The 20,932-nt window shown below is 40.9% G+C and overlaps 1 protein-coding gene across 15 annotated transcripts in view; it reads left to right on the top strand.

The window, feature by feature from the left end:
- LARP4B (La ribonucleoprotein 4B) overlaps positions 1 to 20,932 on the top strand; it is a 91,346-nt gene that overhangs the window by 53,184 nt on the left and 17,230 nt on the right. For all 15 annotated transcript variants that reach the window (XM_070500966.1, XM_070500971.1, XM_044761884.2 and 12 more), the window contains 6 exons: positions 6,631 to 6,709; positions 8,347 to 8,483; positions 14,337 to 14,440; positions 18,741 to 18,851; positions 19,960 to 20,013; positions 20,099 to 20,308. In XM_070500966.1, coding sequence (XP_070357067.1) covers positions 6,631 to 6,709; positions 8,347 to 8,483; positions 14,337 to 14,440; positions 18,741 to 18,851; positions 19,960 to 20,013; positions 20,099 to 20,308 — 695 coding nt within the window. The remainder of the gene's footprint in view (positions 1 to 6,630; positions 6,710 to 8,346; positions 8,484 to 14,336; positions 14,441 to 18,740; positions 18,852 to 19,959; positions 20,014 to 20,098; positions 20,309 to 20,932) is intronic.

The following is a 20,932-nucleotide window of genomic DNA, read 5'->3' on the forward strand; positions in this document are numbered from 1 at the left end:
TCCTCTGTCTCTTAATTCACTGAGCCCACTGGATTCTACCTGGCTTCCCACTTCCTGAGCCCAGGCCCAGGACAGTCATATGTCTCATCTCTCTCAGGGACTGGTGTCCTACAGCTGGAAAACTTGTTTCATTTGTTCTGTTTCTTATTGTTTCCATTCCGAAAATATTTATTCAAACTCTCCACATGCCAGATTTAGTTGGCATACGTCAGTGAACATAAGTGATGAAAGGCCCTGCCCTGCTGGAGCTTACATCCTATTGGGCAGAGACAGACAGTACACATAATAAATAAGTTCGTGATATATAGTGTAAGAGGATGATAAACATGACAGAAAAGACAAATCAAGGTAAGGAAAGTGCTGGGGTGAGGTTGCAGTTTTCTCCAATTATACCTTATTGAGGTATAATTGACAAGTAAAAATTGAATATATTTAAGGTGTACCACATGGTGGTTTGATAGTACATATACTCTGTGAAATGATCACCACAGTCCGGCTAATTAACACATTCATCACCTCAATAGTTACTTTCTTTTTTTTTTTTTTTGGTGTGCTGAGAAACTTAAGATCTACTCTTAGCAAATTTCAAGTACACAATACATTATTATTAACTGTTGTCACCATGCTGTACCTTAGATCTCCAGATCTTATTCCTCGTATAACTGAAAGTTTGTACCTGTTGACCAACATCTTTCCATTTTCCCTCAACCCCCAGCCCCTGGCAACCATGGTTCTACCCTCTTAGTCTATGAGTGCTACTCTTTTAGATTCTACATATAAGTGAGATCATGTAGTTTTTTTTCTTTCTGTGTCTGACTTATTTCACTTAGCATAATATTCTCTAGGTTCATCCATATTGTCACAATTGGCAGGATTTTCTTCTTTCTCCTAGCTGAATAATATTTCATTGTATATGTATACCACATTTTCTTCATCCATTCATCTGTCAGCAGACTCTTAGGTTATTTCTATGTCTTTGCTGTTGTGAATAATGCTGCAGTGAACATGGGAGTGCAGATATCTCTTTGAGATACTGATTTCATTTCCTTTGGATATCTACCCAATAGCGGGAATGCTGGATAATATACTAGTTCTATTTTTAATTTTTCAAGGAACCTCCATACTGTTTTCCATAGTGGTCTAACCACTTTACGTTCCCACCAACAGTGCACAAGGGTTCCCTTTTCTCCACATCCTCACCAACACTTGTTATTTCCTATCTTTTTAAAAATTTTTTTTGAGGAAGATTAGCCCTGTGCTAACATCTGCCACCAATCCTCCTCTTTTTGCTGAGGAAGATTGGCCCTGAGGTAACATCTGTGCCCATCTTCCTTTATTTTATATGTGGGACATCTGCCACATCATGGCTTGATAAGTGGTGCGTAGGTCTGCACCTGGGATCCGAACTGGCAAACCCTAGGCCACTGAAGCAGAGTGCACAGACTTACTCGCCATGCCACCAGGCCAGCCCCTTTCCTGTCTTTTCCATGATAGCTGTCCTAACAAGTGTGAGGTGGTATCTCATCATGGTCCTGATTTGCATTTCCCTGATGATTAGTGACGTTGAGCACCTTTTTTATGTACCTATTGGCCATCTGTATGTCTTCTTTGGAAAAATGTCTACTCAGATCCTTTGCCCATTTTTAATTGGATTGTTTGGTTTTTTGCTATTGAGTTTTGTATATATTTTGGGTATTAATCCCTCATCTGATAGATGATTTGCAAATATTTTCTCACAGTCCAGTTCATTCTTTTGGTTTCCTTTGCTGAGCAGAAACTTTTTAATTTGATGTAATCCCACTTGTTTATTTTTGTTCTTGTTGCCTGTGCTTTGGTGTCAAATCCAAAAATATCATCACCAAGACCTATTTCAAGGAACTCTTCCCCTACATTTTCTTCTAGTAGTTTTACAGTTTCAGGTCTTACGTTTAAATCTTTAATGCATTTAGAGTTGGTTTTTGTATATGATGTAAGATAAGGGTTCTGTTTCTTTGTTTTGCATCTGACTGTCCAGTTTTCCCAACACCATTTATTGAAGAGACTGTCCTTTCCCCATTAAGTATTCTTGGCAGTCTTGTTGAAGATCAGTTGACCATATGTGCATGGGTTTATTTCTGGGTGCTCTATTCTGTTCCATTGGTCTGTGTGTCTGTTCTTATGCTGATTCTATATTGTTTTATTACTATAGCTTTGTAATATAGTTTGAAATCGGGGAGCATGATACCTCTGGCTTTGTTCTTCTTTCTCAAGATTGCTTTGGCTATTTGGAGTCTTTTGTGGTTCCATACGAATTTTAGGCTTAGTTGTTCTATTTCTGAGAAAAATGCCTTTGGAATTTTGATAGGCCTTGCATTGAATTTGTAGGTGGCTTTGGGCAGTATGGAGATTTTCACAATATTAATTCTTCCGATCCAAGAACACAAGATATTTTTCCATTTTTTATGTCTTCAATTTCTTTCATCACTGTCTTACAATTTTCAGTGTACAGATCTTTCCTCTCCTTGGTTAAATTTTTTCCTGGGTGTTTTATTCTTTTTGATGTAATTATGAATGAAGTTCTTTTCTTAATTGCCTTTTTGGATAGTTTGTTGTTAGTATAGAAATGCAGCTGACAGTGTCCCATAATTCATGCAGGCTTTCTTCACTGTTTTGTTTATTGTTGTTTTTGTGAGGAAGATTGGCCCTCAGCTAACATCTGTTCCCAATCTTCCTCTTTTTGCTTGAGGAAGATTGTCGCTGAGCTAATACCTATGCCAGTCTTCCTGTATTTTGTATCTGGGACGCCACCACAGCATGGCTTGATGAGTGGTGTGTAGGTCACCACCTGGGATCTGAACCTGCAAACCCTGGGCTGCTAGTGAACTTAAACACTATGCCACTAGGCTGGCCCCTTTTCATTGTTTTTCTTTTTGTTCCTCTAACTGGCTAATTTCATATGACCTGTCTTTGAGTTTGCTGACTCTTCCTTCTGCATGACTGAGTCTACTGTTGAGGCTCTCTGTTGAGTTTTCAGTTTTGTCATTGTATTCTTCAGCTCCAGGATTTCTGTTTGGTTCTTTCTTATGGTTTCTGTTTGTTTACTAAACTTGTTTTGTTTGTACATTGTTTTCCTGATTTTGTTTTGTTTTCTGTGTTCTCTTGCATTTCATTGAGTTTCTTTAAGATGATTATTTTGAATTCTTTCTCAGGCTGTTCGTAGATCTCCATTTCTTTGGAATCAGTTACTAGAGCCTTACTAGTTTCCTTTCACAGTATCATATTTGCCTGATTCTTGTAGCCTTGCTTTGGTATCTGTGCATTTGAAGGAGCAAACACCTCTTCCTGTCTTTACAGACTGGTTTGGCGAGTAAAGACCTTCTCCTCTTGGTTTAGGCTGATAGGATTACCTCTGACATCACAGTCCTGGTGGATTGGAGCCAGGTCGCAAGGCTGCTGCTGGGTCTGCAGTCAAGTGCACAGTTGGGAGAACTTGGGTGGATGTGGATCCTGCCTGCTCCCTGGGTACTCAGGGGATATGGACTGGTGTATCTCCTGGTGGGTCTTCCGGATGGGCAGAACTGCTCATGGACTGGCAGCACAGCTGGGAGGGGGCAGCACAGCTGGGAGGGGCTGGAGCAGAGTCACAGATGTGTTTCAGGATCTGCAGTCAGACCGAGGTTGGCTAGCCTATCTCCAGGGGCATGCCAGGGTAGTTTCCCTGAGGGACCTTTGGCTGGTAGGACAGCTTGTGGACTGTGGCTGGGAGGGGCTGGAGCCCATTTCTAACACCCTTTCAGTATCTTCAGTCTGACTGAGTTTGGTGGGCTTGCCTCCGGGGGCTTCTGGACTGTAGCCAAGAGGGGCTGGAGCTGGGTCATGGACCACTTTGGGGTCCACAGCCAGGACTGAGGTCTGTGTGCCTACACCCAGGGCACAGGTGAGCGTGACTCTTCTCCCATGTCCCTTGGTGAGTGATGCTGGTGACAAGACTAAGTCAAAGGGGGCTGTAGCCAAGTCCTCAGGGGTATGGGGCTATTTCCAGGTCTGTAGCTGCGACCTCCATTGGCAAGTCAGCTGCCTGGGTGTCGGCCTGCCTCCTCGAAACGACTCTCCTTGGTCTTGTACTGTACTTGCGCTGGGGTTTCATGTCTCCTACCTAGATCCCACAGTTCCCACAAAGGCCCTCTTGTCCAAGGATGGATGCCAAATTTTTGTTGCTGAGAGGAACACAAGTGGGGATCTCCTATTCCACCATCTCGCTGATGGCACTCTCTGTCTCTTTGGTTTTCCTGGTTGATTTACAAGAGGAGGAAAGTCCAGTCCCTGTTCTCCATCTTGCCTGGTCGCAGATAACCTCGTGTCTTAGTTAATTGTGGAGACGGGAGCTGTCAGAAGAGCACTTCCACACTCAACACCCCTGAATCTGTCTTCTCTCTGACTCCTCCTCTCCTGTGTTCTCACACCCTTTGCTGTGTCAGGGATCTTCCACATTGGCATATCCTCTCGTGTTAGGTGAAACCTCCCTCGACACGCTGTCTTCCCCCAGCAGAACTCTCCAGACTAATCGTCTGGATCAGCTGTCTCCCTGCCTACCTCCTGTGCCCTCTTGAGTCCCACCCAGGTAGACGGTTGTCCCAGCCACATCACCAGTATTGCCTTTGTCCAGTCTTCAGTGACATGGTGCTGCCAGATCAGTGGGTAATCTGCCTAACTCAGCGTGTCCTTATGTCTCCCACCGACTCCACATCCTGCCTCCCCAGTCACGTCCTCTCAGTTTTCCTCAGGGGGTTGGAGTGCCTCAGGGTTCAGTCCTGGCCCTCAGCTCTTCCTGCATTGTTGGCTTAATTTCCACCCTTAACCTGAAGAGTCCCAAATATTAGTTTATCCTTGATTATTGCATCAGCATCCTAACTAGGCTCCCTGCTTCCCTCTTTGCCCTCACCATCCGTCTTCAACACAGAATATGGGGCTTTCTCTGAGATGGAAATTGGTTTTCCACCACGTTTAGGTTAGAATTTTCATGTCCTCACTGTGGCCTGCAAGGACCCTGGATCTGACATTCACCCTCCCTGCCTCTGTGGCCTCCTTTCTTACCACAGTCCCCCACTCACTCTCCCAGGCATTCTGGCTTCCCTCCTGGTTCTTTAGGACCCCCTGCCAGACCTGTGCATTTGCTGCACCCCTGCTTAGAATGTACTTCCCACAGACCCTGGACAAGCCTACGCTCTCCTCCATCAGATCTCTGCTCCATGCCGCCTCCGTGCCAAGACCCCTCTGAGCACCCCGTCTGGAGTGGCTCTGTGCATGCCATTCCATGCCCTGGGTCTTATTCCATATGTCAGATTCTCCCTGACGCTGAATGCAGTGTTTACTTACGTAGTTGTTGACTGCCTCTCCCACTGAGAGCAGAAATTTTGCCTCATTGAGGCTGAATAAGCAGTGCTATAACAATGCATGGCACACAGGAGATGTGCTTAATGAGAATTAAATGGGTGATTAGGAGAGGCCCCTCTGGATGAAGGAGTAAAATCAGGTGGTGGTTTCAAGGGCCATTTCTAGTTTTCAGTCTCATCAAGTCCATTTGTTTGTTTTCTTTTCTTTTGGTGGTTTTGTTTTTTTATAGTGGGGGTGGATTTTGGTAAAGCTCTTCGCATAAAACAGACACAAGCTCTCTGTCCTTGTTATAAATGCTCCCACTTTGTCTTTGCTTTTTCATGGTCTTTGACTTTTAAAATAACAAGTATCTTTTTTCAGAAAATTCCACATGTATGATTATGCAAATTTATACAGAAGTGTACAAAATTCTGAGTTCTGAGTGTGTCAGTGCTTTTCCTCTCCTAGTGCCACCTAAAATGGGGTCCTCACCTGGCGTGCAGAGTCCTGGAGAGGGGCAGGGGCCTCACCCCAAACTCCTGCATGGAAGTCCTGCTCCTGCTACGTACAGAGTCTGGCGGTGCCCAGGCCTTCCCCTGAGCTCGCTTATACTGTCCTAGAGGCCCCAGGGCCATGACAGGTGCTTCGTGTGACACACGTGGACTGTGCCATCCAGCATCTTAGGGGAAGTCTCCTCTAGAGTCTAGTCGCAGCTTCTATTTCCTCTTGAGGGTCTGCTTATTTAGTATTTTCCAGTAGGATCTCTTTAACGCCACGATTTCTTACTGTAACTGACTGCCTGGAAATTTAAAGACAAGTTTATAAAGCCCTGGGGCAGAAACTGCATAGTCCTTAGGGTCTGGTATTTATGATCCCAGCCTTGATTTTTTGGCCTGTATTTATTATTTCCTTATTTTGATTTTTTCCTTTGTATTTTATTATTGTTTTAGTATCTGTGTTCTTGTAGGCTACTTGAAAATCCTTTTTGAATTGAGGCAACACATTAAGTAAGCTTACACTTATTTCGTGATAAAAAGCACCTGCGAAACTTTGCTAATCTTACTTCTCAGATTATTTTTTGAAAGTGTTTTTGTTTGGGGAACAGGAGTTTTTTTGCTTATGATTTCTCTTTTTTTAGTAGCTAAAATAGCATTTTTCTTATATACACTATGTAGATGAGTTAATATGTATATTGAGAATATTAGACTTGCCTTACTGAATCATCTGCTGGGTGAATTTTAAGCCGTTTTTCCTCAGTTGAGTATTACTTTTCTGTAGGAGGAAATGAGTCTCAACCAGAAAGCCAGGAAGACCCTCGAGAAGTACTTAAGAAAACATTGGAATTCTGCTTATCTAGGTAAGGACGGTAGTAGTTTTTCTAGTACCTAATAATCTGTGTTGTTCTGCATTGGTTATTGTTTACAGATGTGGCACTTTACTTAGCAATGTGTGTCTGTTAATATCTATGTCTGTATACGTCTATTAATAGGAAATCCAGAATGTTGAGTAGTAATTACCTTTGACATGTTGGAGAACTGAACATAATCCTCTGGACCAGTGTTCCCCACAGTTGTCCACAGATTCATCTTGACCATTATCTGGGCTGCTTTATGAAGTTTGGATTCCTACGCCCCACCCCCTGCCCATGGAATCAGACTCTGGGGGTGGAATCTTTGGTCATCAATCTCACTGAGACATTTTTAGCACACTAAAGTTGGAGAACAAGTTTCCTATACTAGTTCTCAAAAAATGCCAAAACTGCAGTAGCAAATTGTTTTATTTATATAGCACTCATATTTTTAGGGTTTTTTTCCTGAATACCTTTTCTATTGAAAAATAGAGTACAACCTTTAGAGTTCAAATGACAGAACTGGACATGCAAGATGGGATAAGGTTACATGTAGTTTTCTTTGACTATGAAGATAACCGAACAGCTATGTGTAAAGTTTTCTACCAATAGTGGTGATTTTTCAGGTTTTTATCTGGGCCTTCCTTAAGACCTCACAGAGGTGTCTGATGAGGGCTGCCTCAGAGACAATAGGGCTGCGTGAGGGAGAGCTGAGGGTTGTGCGCTGGCCTTCCTTCCACGTCCATATATTCACAAGTTAGGAAACCCCATACACTGCATGATGATATGCTTTAAAAGGAGAAGATGGTGCTGCAAATGTTGAAAACCTAGTCTGCACCACTTGCAAACCCTGCTCTGTCGCTCCTCTGGCCAGAAGCCTCATATGTGCAAGATGGCTAACCAAGATGAGGGGGACAGAACAGCGTTTACCTTTGCAAATCAGTGGCTTTATGCAGCTTTGCAATTGTCATCGGCCTTCAGCACAGGACCAATGAAACCCAGAGTTTAATTGTGTCTGGCTTAGAGATGTTTTTGAGCATAATGTCCTCTTTATGAAAACATTCATCATAGACCAGAATACCAGGAAGTAGCTCATCATCACTAAACTACTGATTATATGTGGCTTACCTTGTGACCCTGTGGGTTATGTTACTGATCATGTTTCCTTCTTTTTAATCCTGGCTGCTAAAAAGTGCTAGGAAGCCAGAGTTGGATTTGCAGTTTCTCTGGCAAGTGTCCAGACTGAACAGCACATACTGGGGACCAACCTTTCCCAGCCTTTTCATATTTTTCTTACTTTCTTATTCTTTCAGATGGATCTCCTTACTTCAAAAATTGTGTTTATGTTTTTAATAAGCTACTGAAACATTTTTTAGAACAGAGAAAAGCTATGAATATGTTTTTTAAAGATTTACCTGCTAATTAATTTTGATTATATAAAGTGCAGTAGCATACTTTTACTTTTGCTCTCTCCGCCTGCCAAAATGTCCCTGAAAAAAATTTACGTCCAGTCATAGAGATGGCAAATACCAGGTGGGGTTTGAACTCAGATCTAATTCTGAAGCCATACCATGCTACACTTGTATGTCTTGCGAAGCTTCCTTTTAAAGAAGCCTTAATTAAGAGAGATTGTCTTCTTTCTGCAGGGAGAACCTTGCTAGTGACATGTACCTTATATCGCAGATGGACAGTGATCAGTACGTGCCAATCACCACGGTAGCTAACCTGGACCACATCAAGAAGCTCAGCACCGACATGGACTTGATTGTCGAAGTGCTGAGATGTAAGTAAACAACAGTTAGCTCAATCGTACCTGGTCTTGACGCCATTTGCCTTCCGGGTGCGACCTTTAGATGCACACCATTCAGTGCTCAGGCGCTCAATGGCGAGTGGAGCCTTCCCGGGCCTTCTGAGCCTTGCCGACGAGTCCCATGTCTGGTGAGCGCCCATGGCATTGGGGCGCTGATGGGCTCCCTAACTGAGACCTCAGTGCATCCCAGCTGTATGTCGTGGGAACTGAAAAGGGTAACGGCAAGATTAAAGACAGCTGTGATGTTAATGAAAAAGTAATGGTATTTAGGGTAAAGTAGAATACGTTTTAATTGGTAGTCTAGTCACTAAATGAGTTTCTTTCAAATTGCAACTTCCTGCTGAAATTTTGGTGAAATATTATTGCATTTTTCCTTAAAAGGATATTGTGAATGAAGTTGTTTCTTGGACATTTGGCAACATCAAAGGAAGGTTTAAACCTTACATCAGAGACCCACAGGGATTCAGGAAATGTGGATATTTAAAGTGTTAGCTGCTGTGTCACAAGTGTACTTTGCTGGTACCCTGGTTTGCTTTGCAGATTGAAGCTTCTACAACCTATCCATTTTATTTATTTATTTATTTTTGAAAAGCCACTTCCCTGAGGTATAATTGACATGGTGAACATGTGTTTCAAGTGTACCTTGGGTCAGTTTGGACCTGTGTATACATTGGTGGGCTGTTCATCACATCACGGTCAGGATTACGAGCATATTCACCACTGCCCAGAGTTTCCTATGCCCCTTCCACCTGCGATGGCTTCATTGGGGATTAGTTTTATATTGAATGTATGATATAATGCATTTCTTTTTAAATGGGGTTGGTTTTAATGATGGAAATTCACTTTTTATAATAGGGCTGCAAGTAGCAGGTGAATTATTTCTCCCTCCTCAGAACTGCTCTACTGAGCAAGTCCAGTGGGTGCCCTTCACAAAGAACAGTGTGGCGTGTGCTGGCCCCCTTCCCCCTCCATGCTGCCTAAATATTTCCAAATGATGAGATGTTGCATGCCTGAGTTAAAGCCTCGTTTCTCTGTTCACGACCATGACTTTGCATCACTGACGCTTAGGCAGAAGCGTTCACATGTTCTCCCTGGCTCAGCTGACTGCTGACAGTCAGGGAAGATTTTTTTTCTTGTGTGCATTTGACTTAATGGTAGTAGAAAAAGATGAACATCTTACCCTAGAACTTAGTTGGATTTTCTTTTCATGAATAAAAGTTCTCCTCTGTTTTCTGTTCCTAGGCATATGTTGTAAGGTCATTAAATTATTGAACCAGATGCTAAACATAGCAGGTATAATCCATAAAGTTTGATTTCTAAAAATTATACCACCGTTTCCCAAGATCTTGTTATACTTTCCAATGTTGCTTTGTTTTTTGGAGTTCATTTAGAACAGAAACCTATTTTATGTATGAGTTGAGTTTGGTTCCATCTGACCCACATAAAGGCCAGTGGCTTTCTTAACCTAAAAACACTTTACTCTGTTAACAGTCTGTGGTTATTAGGAATCCCAGCTTTGGTTATTCCTTTTAGGTATTCCTTGGAAACTTGGCTGCCCCACTGAGGATAATTTCTCAGTTGATGCTTGTTGGTGAGGGGTCATTCGTGCAGGCTCTGAGGATGTTTAATTGCCCTGCGTGTTTGCTTTAAAGGAGCCGTTGCTCCCATGGACAGCCCTGTAACTCTCCACTCCAGCTCCACCTGTCCTTTTCCAGGGCTGTGTTTGGGGAGTTCTTGAGTTGTAATGTTATCTTCTGTCCATTTGTTATTCAGTTCTTTGGTGTCTAATTGTCTCTTTTCTCTCAATCTTTGAACAAAAATATATGCATATGTAATAACCTATGTGAACAGACTATAGTTAACATAGTGTTAGTTGCAGTTCTGAAGAGGGTGACATAAATAAGCCTCTGTGAGCAGAGATCTCTTCTTAAATTTAAATCTTATCCTCATCCCCAAAATGCCTAACATAGAGTCAGACACATAGTAGACATCTGATAACATTTTATTTTAATTTGGATGTCCCTTACTACAACACTGAGACTCACAGGTTAATTGAGTTACATAAATTACATTTTTAGAGTATTTTCATATCATACATATAGTGCATGACATAGTATATCTGATTCAAATTCTTTGTTTTTACACTTAATATAATTGAAATGCTAATTTAAAAAAAACACTAAAATATTTGTCACCAGAGTATGAATAAATACATTGTGATGTAGCCACACAGTGAATACTAGAGCAGTTAAAATTAACTAGACGTACATTTTTCAGTAAGAATACATTTAAAATCATAACATTGAATATAAAAGCATATTTTAAATAGCACAAGATGATACCATTTATGTAAAGTTTAGGTATGTGTAAGAACCATATTTTTATGGATTCGGAGGTCCAGGGTAAGAGTATAAAACCACGAATAGGATTGAAACTCCTGATTCAATGTGACTGTTGTGGGTGGCTGGACTGGGCAGGGAGGAGAGGGACAGAGGGTTTCTCGAATACCCGTTTTTTGGTTTGTTTTACAGCTTTATTTAAGTAGAATTTGCACGCCATAAGTTACACGTGGTTTAAGTGTACATTTGTAAGTTTTGGCATATTTATACACCCACAGAGCTACCACAATCAAGATAGTGAACATATCCATCACCCCCTAAGAGTTTTCTACCTCCCCAGACAACCACTCATCTGCTTTTGGTCACTATAGATTAGTTTGCATTTTCTAGAAATTTTATATAAATGGAATCAGTCATGCAGTATCCCTTTTTTTTGTCTGGTTTCTTTCACTTAGCATAATTATTTTGTTGTTGAGTGTATCAGTAGATCATTGCTTTTTATTGCTGAGTAGTATTCCATTGAGTAGATACACCACAGTTGGTTTATTCACCCCTTAGTTGATAGACATGTAAGTTATTGTAGGTCTTGCCTACTACAGAGAAAGTTGCCGTGAACCATCGTGTAGGTCTCTATGTGGACAAATCTTCCATTTCTCTCGAGTCAGTAGCTGAGAGTGCAGTGTCTGTATGGTGTGATAGGTGTACGTTAGCTTGTGAAACTGCCAACCTGTTCCCAGAGTGGTCGTACCATCTCACAGTGCACGTCACCCACAGAGAGGCAAGCTCCCTTGTTCCCAGCCTTGCCAACGCTTGACATGACAGACATTCTAGTTTTAGATTTTCTAATAGGCCTGTGTGGTTATCTCACTGTGGTTTTAATTTCTGTTTCCCTAATGCCTGCTAACATCGAGTAGTCATTTCATGGGCTTATTTGCCCTCCTTTTATTTTTGCTTAAGTATCCCTTCAGGTGCCTCCCTGCCCCTGCCACTTTTTTATTTGTTTTCTTACAATTGAGATTTGAGAGGTGTGTGTGTATAGCTTCAGATATGTATTATCTGTATTCTGGATATAAGTCCTTATCAGATATGTGATTTGCAAATACATTCACCCAGTCTGTGGCTTCTCTTTTTATTCTCTTAATAGTATCTTCTGAAAAGCAGAGTTTTGAATTTTTTATATAGTCCAGTTTATTAATTTTTTTCTTTTATGGATCTTGCTTTTGGTGTTGTGTCTGAGAAATCTTTGCTTAATCCAAAATCACAAAGATTTTCTCTTAGAAGTTGTGTAGTTTTAGGGCTCACATATTTAAGTGTGTGATCCATTTTTAGCTAATTTTTGTAGGTGGTCTGATATTCAGGGCCTCTAAGGGGCCTCTAAGTTCACCGCCCCTCGTGTGGGGATACTCACTGCTTCAGCACCATTTGTTGAAAAGGCTCTTCTTCCCCACTGCCTGGTCAGAATCGTTTGTCCCTACACATGTGGGTTCATCTCTGGGCCGTGTGTCTGTCCTTGATCTGCTTGTACTGGCTTTGATGCCAGTACTACAGTGTCTTGATTATTCTGGCTTTACAATAAGTCTTAAAGTAGGTGCAAAATCTTCAACTTTGTCTTGGCTCTTCTAAATGCTTTGCATTTCCATATGAAATTTAGAATTCTAGTTGGGTGCTAGTATGTAGGAATGAATTGATGTTTGTATATTGATCTTGTATACTAAAACCTTGCTAAGGTCATCAGTTCTAGGTTTTTTATGGAAATTGTATCAGATTTTGTGCATAGAGATAAGCTTGTTGTCTATGAATGAAGAGGTTTCCCTCCTTATACCCAGTCTGGGCACATTTAATTTCTATTTCTTGCATTATGCCCTGGCTTCACCCTGAGCACGGTGGTAGATAGAAATGGGGAGAGTCAACATCCTTGCCTTGTCCAGTCTCCAGGCAAGTGTGATGCTAGGTGTTGGTTTTTCATAGGTGAGGAGGTTTCCCTCCCGTTGCTGAGTTTGCTGAGACTTTTTATCAGGAATAAAAGTTGGATTTTGTCAAATACTCTCTCTGCGTCTATTAGAAATCATATGGTCTTTTGCTTTGTAGTCCATTAATATGGTGAATTACATTGCTTAATTTTCGGTTGGTAAACCAGCCTTGCATTACTGAGAAAAAACCCACTTGTCCTTATTTGTTATCATTTTTATATATTGTTGGATTCAATTTGGCAAGCTCTGGTAAGAATTTTTAATGTTCTTGAGGGACATTGGCCTACAGTTTTCTTTTTCTTAATGCCGTTGTTTAGTTTGGGTATCAGAGAACTGCTGGCTTCGCAGGTTGAATTGGACAGTACTCTCTTAGGTATTTTGAAAGAGTTTGTACTGTAGAATTGGTATTATTTTTTCCTTGAATATTTGGTAGGATTCTCCAGAAACCATTTGGCCTTGAGTTTTCTTTTCTCTCATATGTCTTGGTCTATTCTGGTGACCTCCTTCTTGGAGTGAGCTTTGGTCATGTCTGCCTTTTAAGGAATTCTTCTGTTTCATGTAAGTTGTCTAATTTATTAGCATGAACTTTTTCTCACTATTCTCTTAGGATCCTTTTAATATAAGTATAACCTGTGGCAAAGTTACATCTTTCATTCCTGATGTTGGTAACGTGTGTCTTTGAGGTGGTGGACAGTTCTGAGCCCTGATTGTGATGATTGTGCTGTGACTTGAATCTACACATGATATAGTTTCACAGACGTGACACCAAAAACCAAAACATAACAAAAAGGGAATGCACATAAAGACTGATGAAATCTGAATTAGGCGTGTCCCTGTGTTAGCAGTCTTGCCCCAACGCCAGCCTTCTCGTTTTGACAGTGGACTGTGATGGTGTAAGATGTTGTCATTAGGGAAAGCTGGGTGAAGGGTACATGGCAACTTCCTGTGAGTGCAAAATAAAGTCATAATAAGACAGAAGATTATAGAAAGGAGAAAGCCGTTAACCCTGAATCTTAATCTACTTTTAGTTCTTTGAGCTGTTTACAATTTTTGTTTCATGGTATGAACATTTGTTACAGCTCTTACAGAATTTTTTTTTTTTAAGATTTTATTTTTTCCTTTTTTTCCGCAAAGCTCCCCATGCATAGTTGTATATTCTTCGTTGCGGGTCCTTCTAGTTGTGGCATGTGGGATGCTGCCTCAGCGTGGTTTGACGAGCAGTGCCATGTCTGCACCCAGGATTTGAACCAACAAAACACTGGGCCGCCTGCAGTGGAGCGCGTGAACTTAACCACCCGGCCACGGGGCACAGAATTTTTTAAGTTCCCATGTTCCTGAGTTTTGGAAATGTAACATGAAAGATTGGTTTAAAACTTCTGGATAGTTTTCCTATTGTATACAGGTTTCTTTAGTGTGACACATCCTGCTGGAGTATCTATGTTATATCATAATAGAATACAGGTGGTTGATTTGTTTTAATATTTGTTTTTTACCATTCATTTTTCTTCTCTTTATAGCTTTACCTTTAGTCCAAGTGGATGAGAAGGGAGAAAAAGTAAGGCCGAATCAAAATCGTTGTATAGTAATACTGCGGGAGATCCCCGAGTCCACCCCTGTAGAAGTAAGTCGTTTCTCCTCTGAAGGACACGTGGGCACTTCTGTGTGGGTTTTTTGCTTTGATTTTTTTCTTACTTCTGTGTTTTTTGGAGAGCATATTTTAAAGGATAAATACCTGCAGTAACAGTTTTTCCTAGATTTACGCACTCTGATAGTTACATTGTGATTCGTTTTTAAGAGTGCTTCTCAAACTTTTTGGTCTCAGGACTCCATTACACACTGTACAGTAAAAACATAGAGTTTATGATAATTTCATTATTCAGAAATTAAAAGTAAGAAAATGTTTAAATATTCATTTAAAAATAGACATAAACTCACAAGTTAAGATAAAAATCGCATCTTTATGCTAAATGACTTTTCAATACAAATGTTTTCATGACAAGAGGGGCACTGTAAAGAGTTCACGCCAGTGTAGCTTGTGCTTGACTCGAGCTGAGTCAGTGTAAATGTTGTTACAGTAAAGAGGCAAAGACATCTTTTTTTTGTAAATGGAGTCTGGAGATCATAATTTGAGAACTGCTAACTTAGGTGATGATTTTAGGAAACCACAGTATTTGCTAGCTTGAGTTGCGGAAAGTAATCTGCCTTATTGCACTGCTGTGAGACCTGCTACTTGTCCAGATGCTTAAACTAAGTGTGTTGTGTCATAATGCACACTGATAGCCACACCTTGAAATAATAAAGGGCAGTCTTCATGTAGAGCACCAATATCACTTACTCATGCTGTATGCTTTCTAAGTACCTTCTCTGTAGAGGAAATAGATTAGTGCATCTGCAGGTTTATTAAGGGCAGTTCTTGGTGGAGTGTGACAAAGGTGAGGTTCCAGCAAGAAATTACATCATTCTTTTTTGTTTTTTCTTTTTGAGGAAGATTAGCCCTGAGCTAACATCTGCCACTAATCCTCCTGTTTTTGCTGAGGAAGATTGGCCCTGAGCTAACATCTGAGCCAGTCTTCTCTATTTTGTATGTCAGATGCCTGCCACAGAATGGCTTGATAAGCCAGTGTGTAGGTTCGTACCCAGGATCCAAACTGGCAAACCCCAGGCCACTGAACCAGAGTGTTCAAACTTAACCACTGTGCCACCAGGCCAGCCCCCAGAAATTACATCATTCTTGAGCATGGCCTTCCTAGCAAGTTTTACTTTCCGTTCAACTTGGGCTATTTTTACTAGTTCTGTTGTAATATGTAAAGAAAAGAAAAATTAGGGGGCCGGCCTGGTGGCGCAGCGGTTAAGTTTGCACGTTCTGCTTCTCGGCAGCGGGGTTCGCCAGTTCGGATCCCGGCTGCAGGCATGCTACTGCTTGGCAAAAGCCATGCTGTGGTAGGCGTCCCGCGTATAAAGTAGAGGAAGATGGGCATGGATGTCAGCTCAGAGCCAGTCTTCCTCAGCAAAAAGAGGAGGATTGGCAGTAGTTAGCTCAGGGCTAATCTTCCACAAAAAAAAAAAAATTAGGGTTGTATTTTTTTCCTCATCTTTTAATTAAGGTTCTGAATATGAAGGATCAGCGTATTTCTTATTACTAATCTGGATGTCTTTATTAACTCACAATAATATTTAAAACATAAGTCCTGAGTTTCAAGACTCGAGACATTTGTAAAGACTACAACCAAGAAGAATTTTCTAATTTTAGCTGCAGACATTGATCTTGATATATTTCTCTAATTGCAAATTGCACACCCTGTATCTGTTGTAAAACTTGAGCAATGAGAGTCTTAGGAGAGAAGGTTTAGAGGAAGCTCTATGGATAAATTAAAAGTTGAACAAAAAAGGAAGGTGGAGGGGAAGTGGTCCCAACCGGTGTGAATAAGAAAAGGACAGTAAGCTCCTGAACACCGTATGGTGGAGAGCCCTTCTGCTGGGGCTGGGACTGTCGGCTGGGAGTCTTCAGGAAGTCCTTCTCTTTAAATGTGACCAAGTGCTCGTCAGTGATTAGAAAATTCTTTAAATCATAGTTCATTTAGTTAATTCCTTTGGTAATTTTTGAAGTGTAACTGGCTAGTAGGCCTTTATGAAACGACCCTATTTTTGTCCTGGAATTGCTTTGTCTGGTATTCACGTAGCCACTCCAGCTTTCTTTGATAGATGTCAGCGTGGTGGGTCTTTTCCAGTCGTTTACCTTTGACCCTTTTGTGTCTTGATATTTAGAGTGGGCTTTCGGTAAGCAGCCTAGGGGTCTTGCTTTTCCTACCTAATTTGAATATCTCTGCCTTTTACTTGGGGAGTTGAGACCACTCCCATTTACGTGATTCATAACGTGTTGTTTAGTTCATCCTGCTGCTTGCTTTCTATTCATCTCTACTGTTCGTTTTCTTTCCTTTTCCCCCTCTTTCTTTTGAATTAAATGTGTATTTTTTTATCTCTTTTTTTGGCTTATTAGATATAACTCTTTGTTTTGTTTCGTTTTGTTTTAGTGGTTGCTTTAGGGTTTGTAGTTGACATCCTTAATTTATCAAAGTCTGCCCTTCATTAATATAATACCCCTTTTCACCATTTAAAAGTTCCTTCCAGTTTTCCTTATCTGGCCTTTGTGCTATTGTTATACATTTTAATTCTGCGTAGTCATAAACACAATATTTTGTTATGTTTGCTTTAAACAAGTTGATTTTCTTTTAAAGAGATTAAAAATAAGAAAAAATGTATTATATTTATTCACTATTTACCATTTACAGTGCTTTTCATTCCTTTGTCTAGTTCTAGACTTCCATCTGGCATCATTTCTGCCTGAATATTCCTTTAATATTTCTTGTGGTGCAGGTCTACTGGTAATGCAATTTTACAATTTTTGTATGTTTGAGAAAATCTTTATTTTACCTTCATTTATGAAAGATGTTTTCACTGGGTGCAGAATTCTGGATTGACAGGATTTTTTTCTTTCTGTATTTTAAAGCGATTGTTCTACTCTGTCCCGGTGCACATTGTTTCTGAGGCTCAGTCTGCCCTTTTTATTGCTGCCTTGAAGATTCTGGCATTGTTGTTAAGCAGTTTGATTGCAATGCACCTTGTTGTAGCTTTCGAGTTTCTTGTACTTAAAGATCCCTGATCCATTATTTCTCAAATATTTTTTCTCTTCTCTCTTCTTTTCCCTTTTCTGAAGCTCTCTAACTAGCTGTTAATCCTATTTAGTGTATTTTTCATCTCAGACATTGTATTTTTCATCTCCAGAAGTTCAGTTTGGTTCTTTTTTTAAAAATCTTCCATGTCTCTATTTAACATGCTCAGTCTTTTACCTCTTTGAATATAGAATATTTCCAATAACTTTTAATGTCTTTGCCTACTGATTCCATTGTCTGTATCATTTCTTAATCTCATTTGATTGATTGGTTTTTCTCTTATAGGTCATATTTTTCCATTTCTTTGCATGCCTGGTGAATTTTGAATGGATGCCTAGCATTTTGGATTTTACTTTATTGGATACTGAATGGTTTTGTATTTCTTCCTATAAGTATTCTTCAGCTTTGTTTTGAGGTTTAGTTAAGTGACTTGGGGCCCATTTGATCATCACTGAAGGAGCATTTGTTAGGTGCAGTAGAGCTGCCTTTGCAGCTGGACCCATCTTCCCCACACTGAGGCACTGTCCTTTGAGTGCTCAGCCTGAGGGCTGTGAATTAGGAACCTTTTCCACTCTGCCTGGTGGGGAGACACACAGCCCTGTCCCGTGAGCTCTGGGGTGTTCCCTCTAGTCATTTCAGGAAGCTGTTTCTGCACACTGAGCCTGGGGAGACCCCGAGAGCTCTGGCGTTGTTGGGCTGGGCCTGTGCTCACTCTCCTGGCACTGCAGTCTGGAAACTTCAGGCATGAACTGGGTGTTCGCAGGCTCTCCTCCCGTGTCTCTCTCAGGGATTGTGTCCTACACGTGAGGGCCACTGTCTTAAAAATGGTATTTCATATATTTTGTCTTTTGTTTTTAATTGTCTCTTGTGGGAGGGTAAATCTGGTCTACCTTGGCCAGAAGCAAAAGTCCAGCTAATTTTTTAATTCCTTAAATTACCTTCCTCCCCGCCCCCCAAATTGTGTAGTTATCAGCCTACTGTGTAAAATGAAATGATATTTTCACATTAATTTAGCTTAGTGGTCTCTTGGTAGTAGGGAATTTGTGGACTTATTTCTCTGGTGGCAGTGGGATCCTAAATCTGGAAGCTACACTGAACTCCTTAGCTGTTTTGAAAGAGGTTTGCTAGACATCAGTGTGTTGGACTCTGTCTAAGGATCTGTCCTTAAGAGTGTGCATCATTTTTATTTGGTGACGACAAAAGGTGGCATAGTGGAGAATTAATTTCTAATTAATTTCTCTTTTTCTGTAGGAAGTAGAAGCACTATTTAAAGGAGCTAATTTACCGAAATTTATAAACTGTGAATTTGCCTATAATGATAATTGGTTTATTACGTTTGAAACAGAAGCTGATGCACAGCAGGTAAGCTGTTTCTATTATTCCCCATGAAGTACAGAGTTCACGATACCTAACAGTTAGTACATAGTGAGACTAAATTTGGGCATTGAATTACTATTGCATTTTAGTGTTGTTTGAATATATAAAATGCAGAGGAAATCAAGTTATAGAAACTTAGATAGATGTGTTTGTGTAGACAGTTTCTGTAGCAATGTGAAAAGTATGTGACATTATTTTCTGAGGCCATGTAAGATAAGCAGCCTAGGAAAATGAGTTCGGTTCTTATATCTGGACAGAGAAAGGTTTTAATATTTGGAAAGTGTTTTGGGAAATTTGAACTTAACCTTAACTTGCACTAGGCATCATCGTGTTACAAAATGCTTGAAAAGACACTGAGAAACCCTATGAGGAGACACAGGAGTTAGGATGGTTTCCCTGCCCTTAAAGAAAGAATCTTCTTTGGGGGAAACATTAGCATGTGTGAAGGAATCCCAGTATAGGATTAAGTCTTAAATAGTGTGAATGCTATGGGTTCAGAAGAGAGAGACAAAAATCTGAACTATGGGTTTTAAGTGGATGGAAGGGAAGAGAGGGACTAGGAGGAGCCCGGCGGTGGGGAGGACGTGTGTCTGCAGCAGGTGCAAGCCCTCTGCCCCAGTGTGGCCTGCAGTGTGCTGAGGCCGAGTCAGGAGGTTCAGAGCCTTCAGAGTCTCGTAGGACAATTTGGAGAAGAATAAGGAGCTACGTAAATAATGACTTTTGAATATTGCAATCATAATCTTTTCCTTTCCTAAACTGTGTAATTCCAGTTTCAAATTTAGGTTATTGCTAGGAGCCCAGTAGCCCTTGTTTTCCCATAGGTCAGGATCCTTAGCCTATGGTCTATGGGGAGCTTTTATAGTATCTATTAATGCTTATAAAATTGTATACAAATGCTGTTTAGGAGAATTTTGGTTAGAGGTTAGCTCTTATCAGGTTCTTTTGAGGAATCTGTCACCCAAAGAAGGTTAAGGATCACTGCTGTAGGTCCTGTCCACCATATTTTAACTATACAGTTCCTTGTTTGAGATACTGTCAGTTCATCTTATTTATAAAATTAACACAATGGTATTTTGGATGATTTTGCCCTCAGGCTTACAAATATTTGCGAGAAGAAGTGAAAACTTTTCAAGGAAAACCAATTAAGGTAAGCAAGACCATTGGTTATACTTGCTTTATTTGCAAATCAGTTTTCTTAAGTATCTAATAGAAACTCACATATTTTCAAACAGGCACGGATAAAAGCAAAGGCAATAGCTATAAACACATTTTTGCCAAAGAACGGATTCAGACCTCTGGACATGAGCCTTTACACGCAGCAGCGATACACGGCCTCCTTTTACTTACCTCCGGTCTACGGCCCCCAGCAGCAGTTCCCTCTCTACAGCCTGATCGCCCCTCAGACGTGGTCGGCAGCGCACAGCTATCTCGACCCACCCCTGGTGAGTTTCGTCTTTACGTGGAGCTCATGTAGCAGCAAGTTACATTGTGGACGCTGCACTAGGTGCTTTGAAGGATGAGGGGGTCTTCGTCTCATGGGGGAACCAGATACGCGTGCCCTTCGCCATAGTAAAACAGACCTTCACCTTCTGTGGTGGATTTTAAATTTAACTGGGAGGTAAATATGGAGCACTATGTACACTAACAAACCTTCAAGTTGTGTCATCTCAGTCCTTTGCCCAGTTCACCTCCCCTCCTGTCTAGCATTTCCTTTCTTAAGCTAGTAAAACACCACATGTGCTACGACTCTGGGATAGCTGGGGTACTTGTGAGCGCAGAGGGAAGTGCAAGGGGAGATGGTCCTAAGGAGAAAGAGGTGTTTTAATAGGCTTTTAACAGTCGAAGACAGGTAGAAGACACGCTCTTAAAAGCTCTGTTTTTTACACCACCCCTAGAGTTGATGGACATGGTTAATTTTTACAGATTTCAGCCTGTCTTAAGGCCTATGGTTGGAAACAGGTATGCTGCTGTAGATGTTAAAGAGATGCCCTGGCTTGGACTTGGCGTGAGTTGATGAAGTGGGATGTGAGAATCAGGGCTAATCTGAGGTCATTCAGCTCCTACCT

Source organism: Equus asinus, chromosome 29 (assembly GCF_041296235.1).
Source record: "Equus asinus isolate D_3611 breed Donkey chromosome 29, EquAss-T2T_v2, whole genome shotgun sequence".
In the NCBI taxonomy this organism is placed as follows: domain Eukaryota; kingdom Metazoa; phylum Chordata; class Mammalia; order Perissodactyla; family Equidae; genus Equus; species Equus asinus.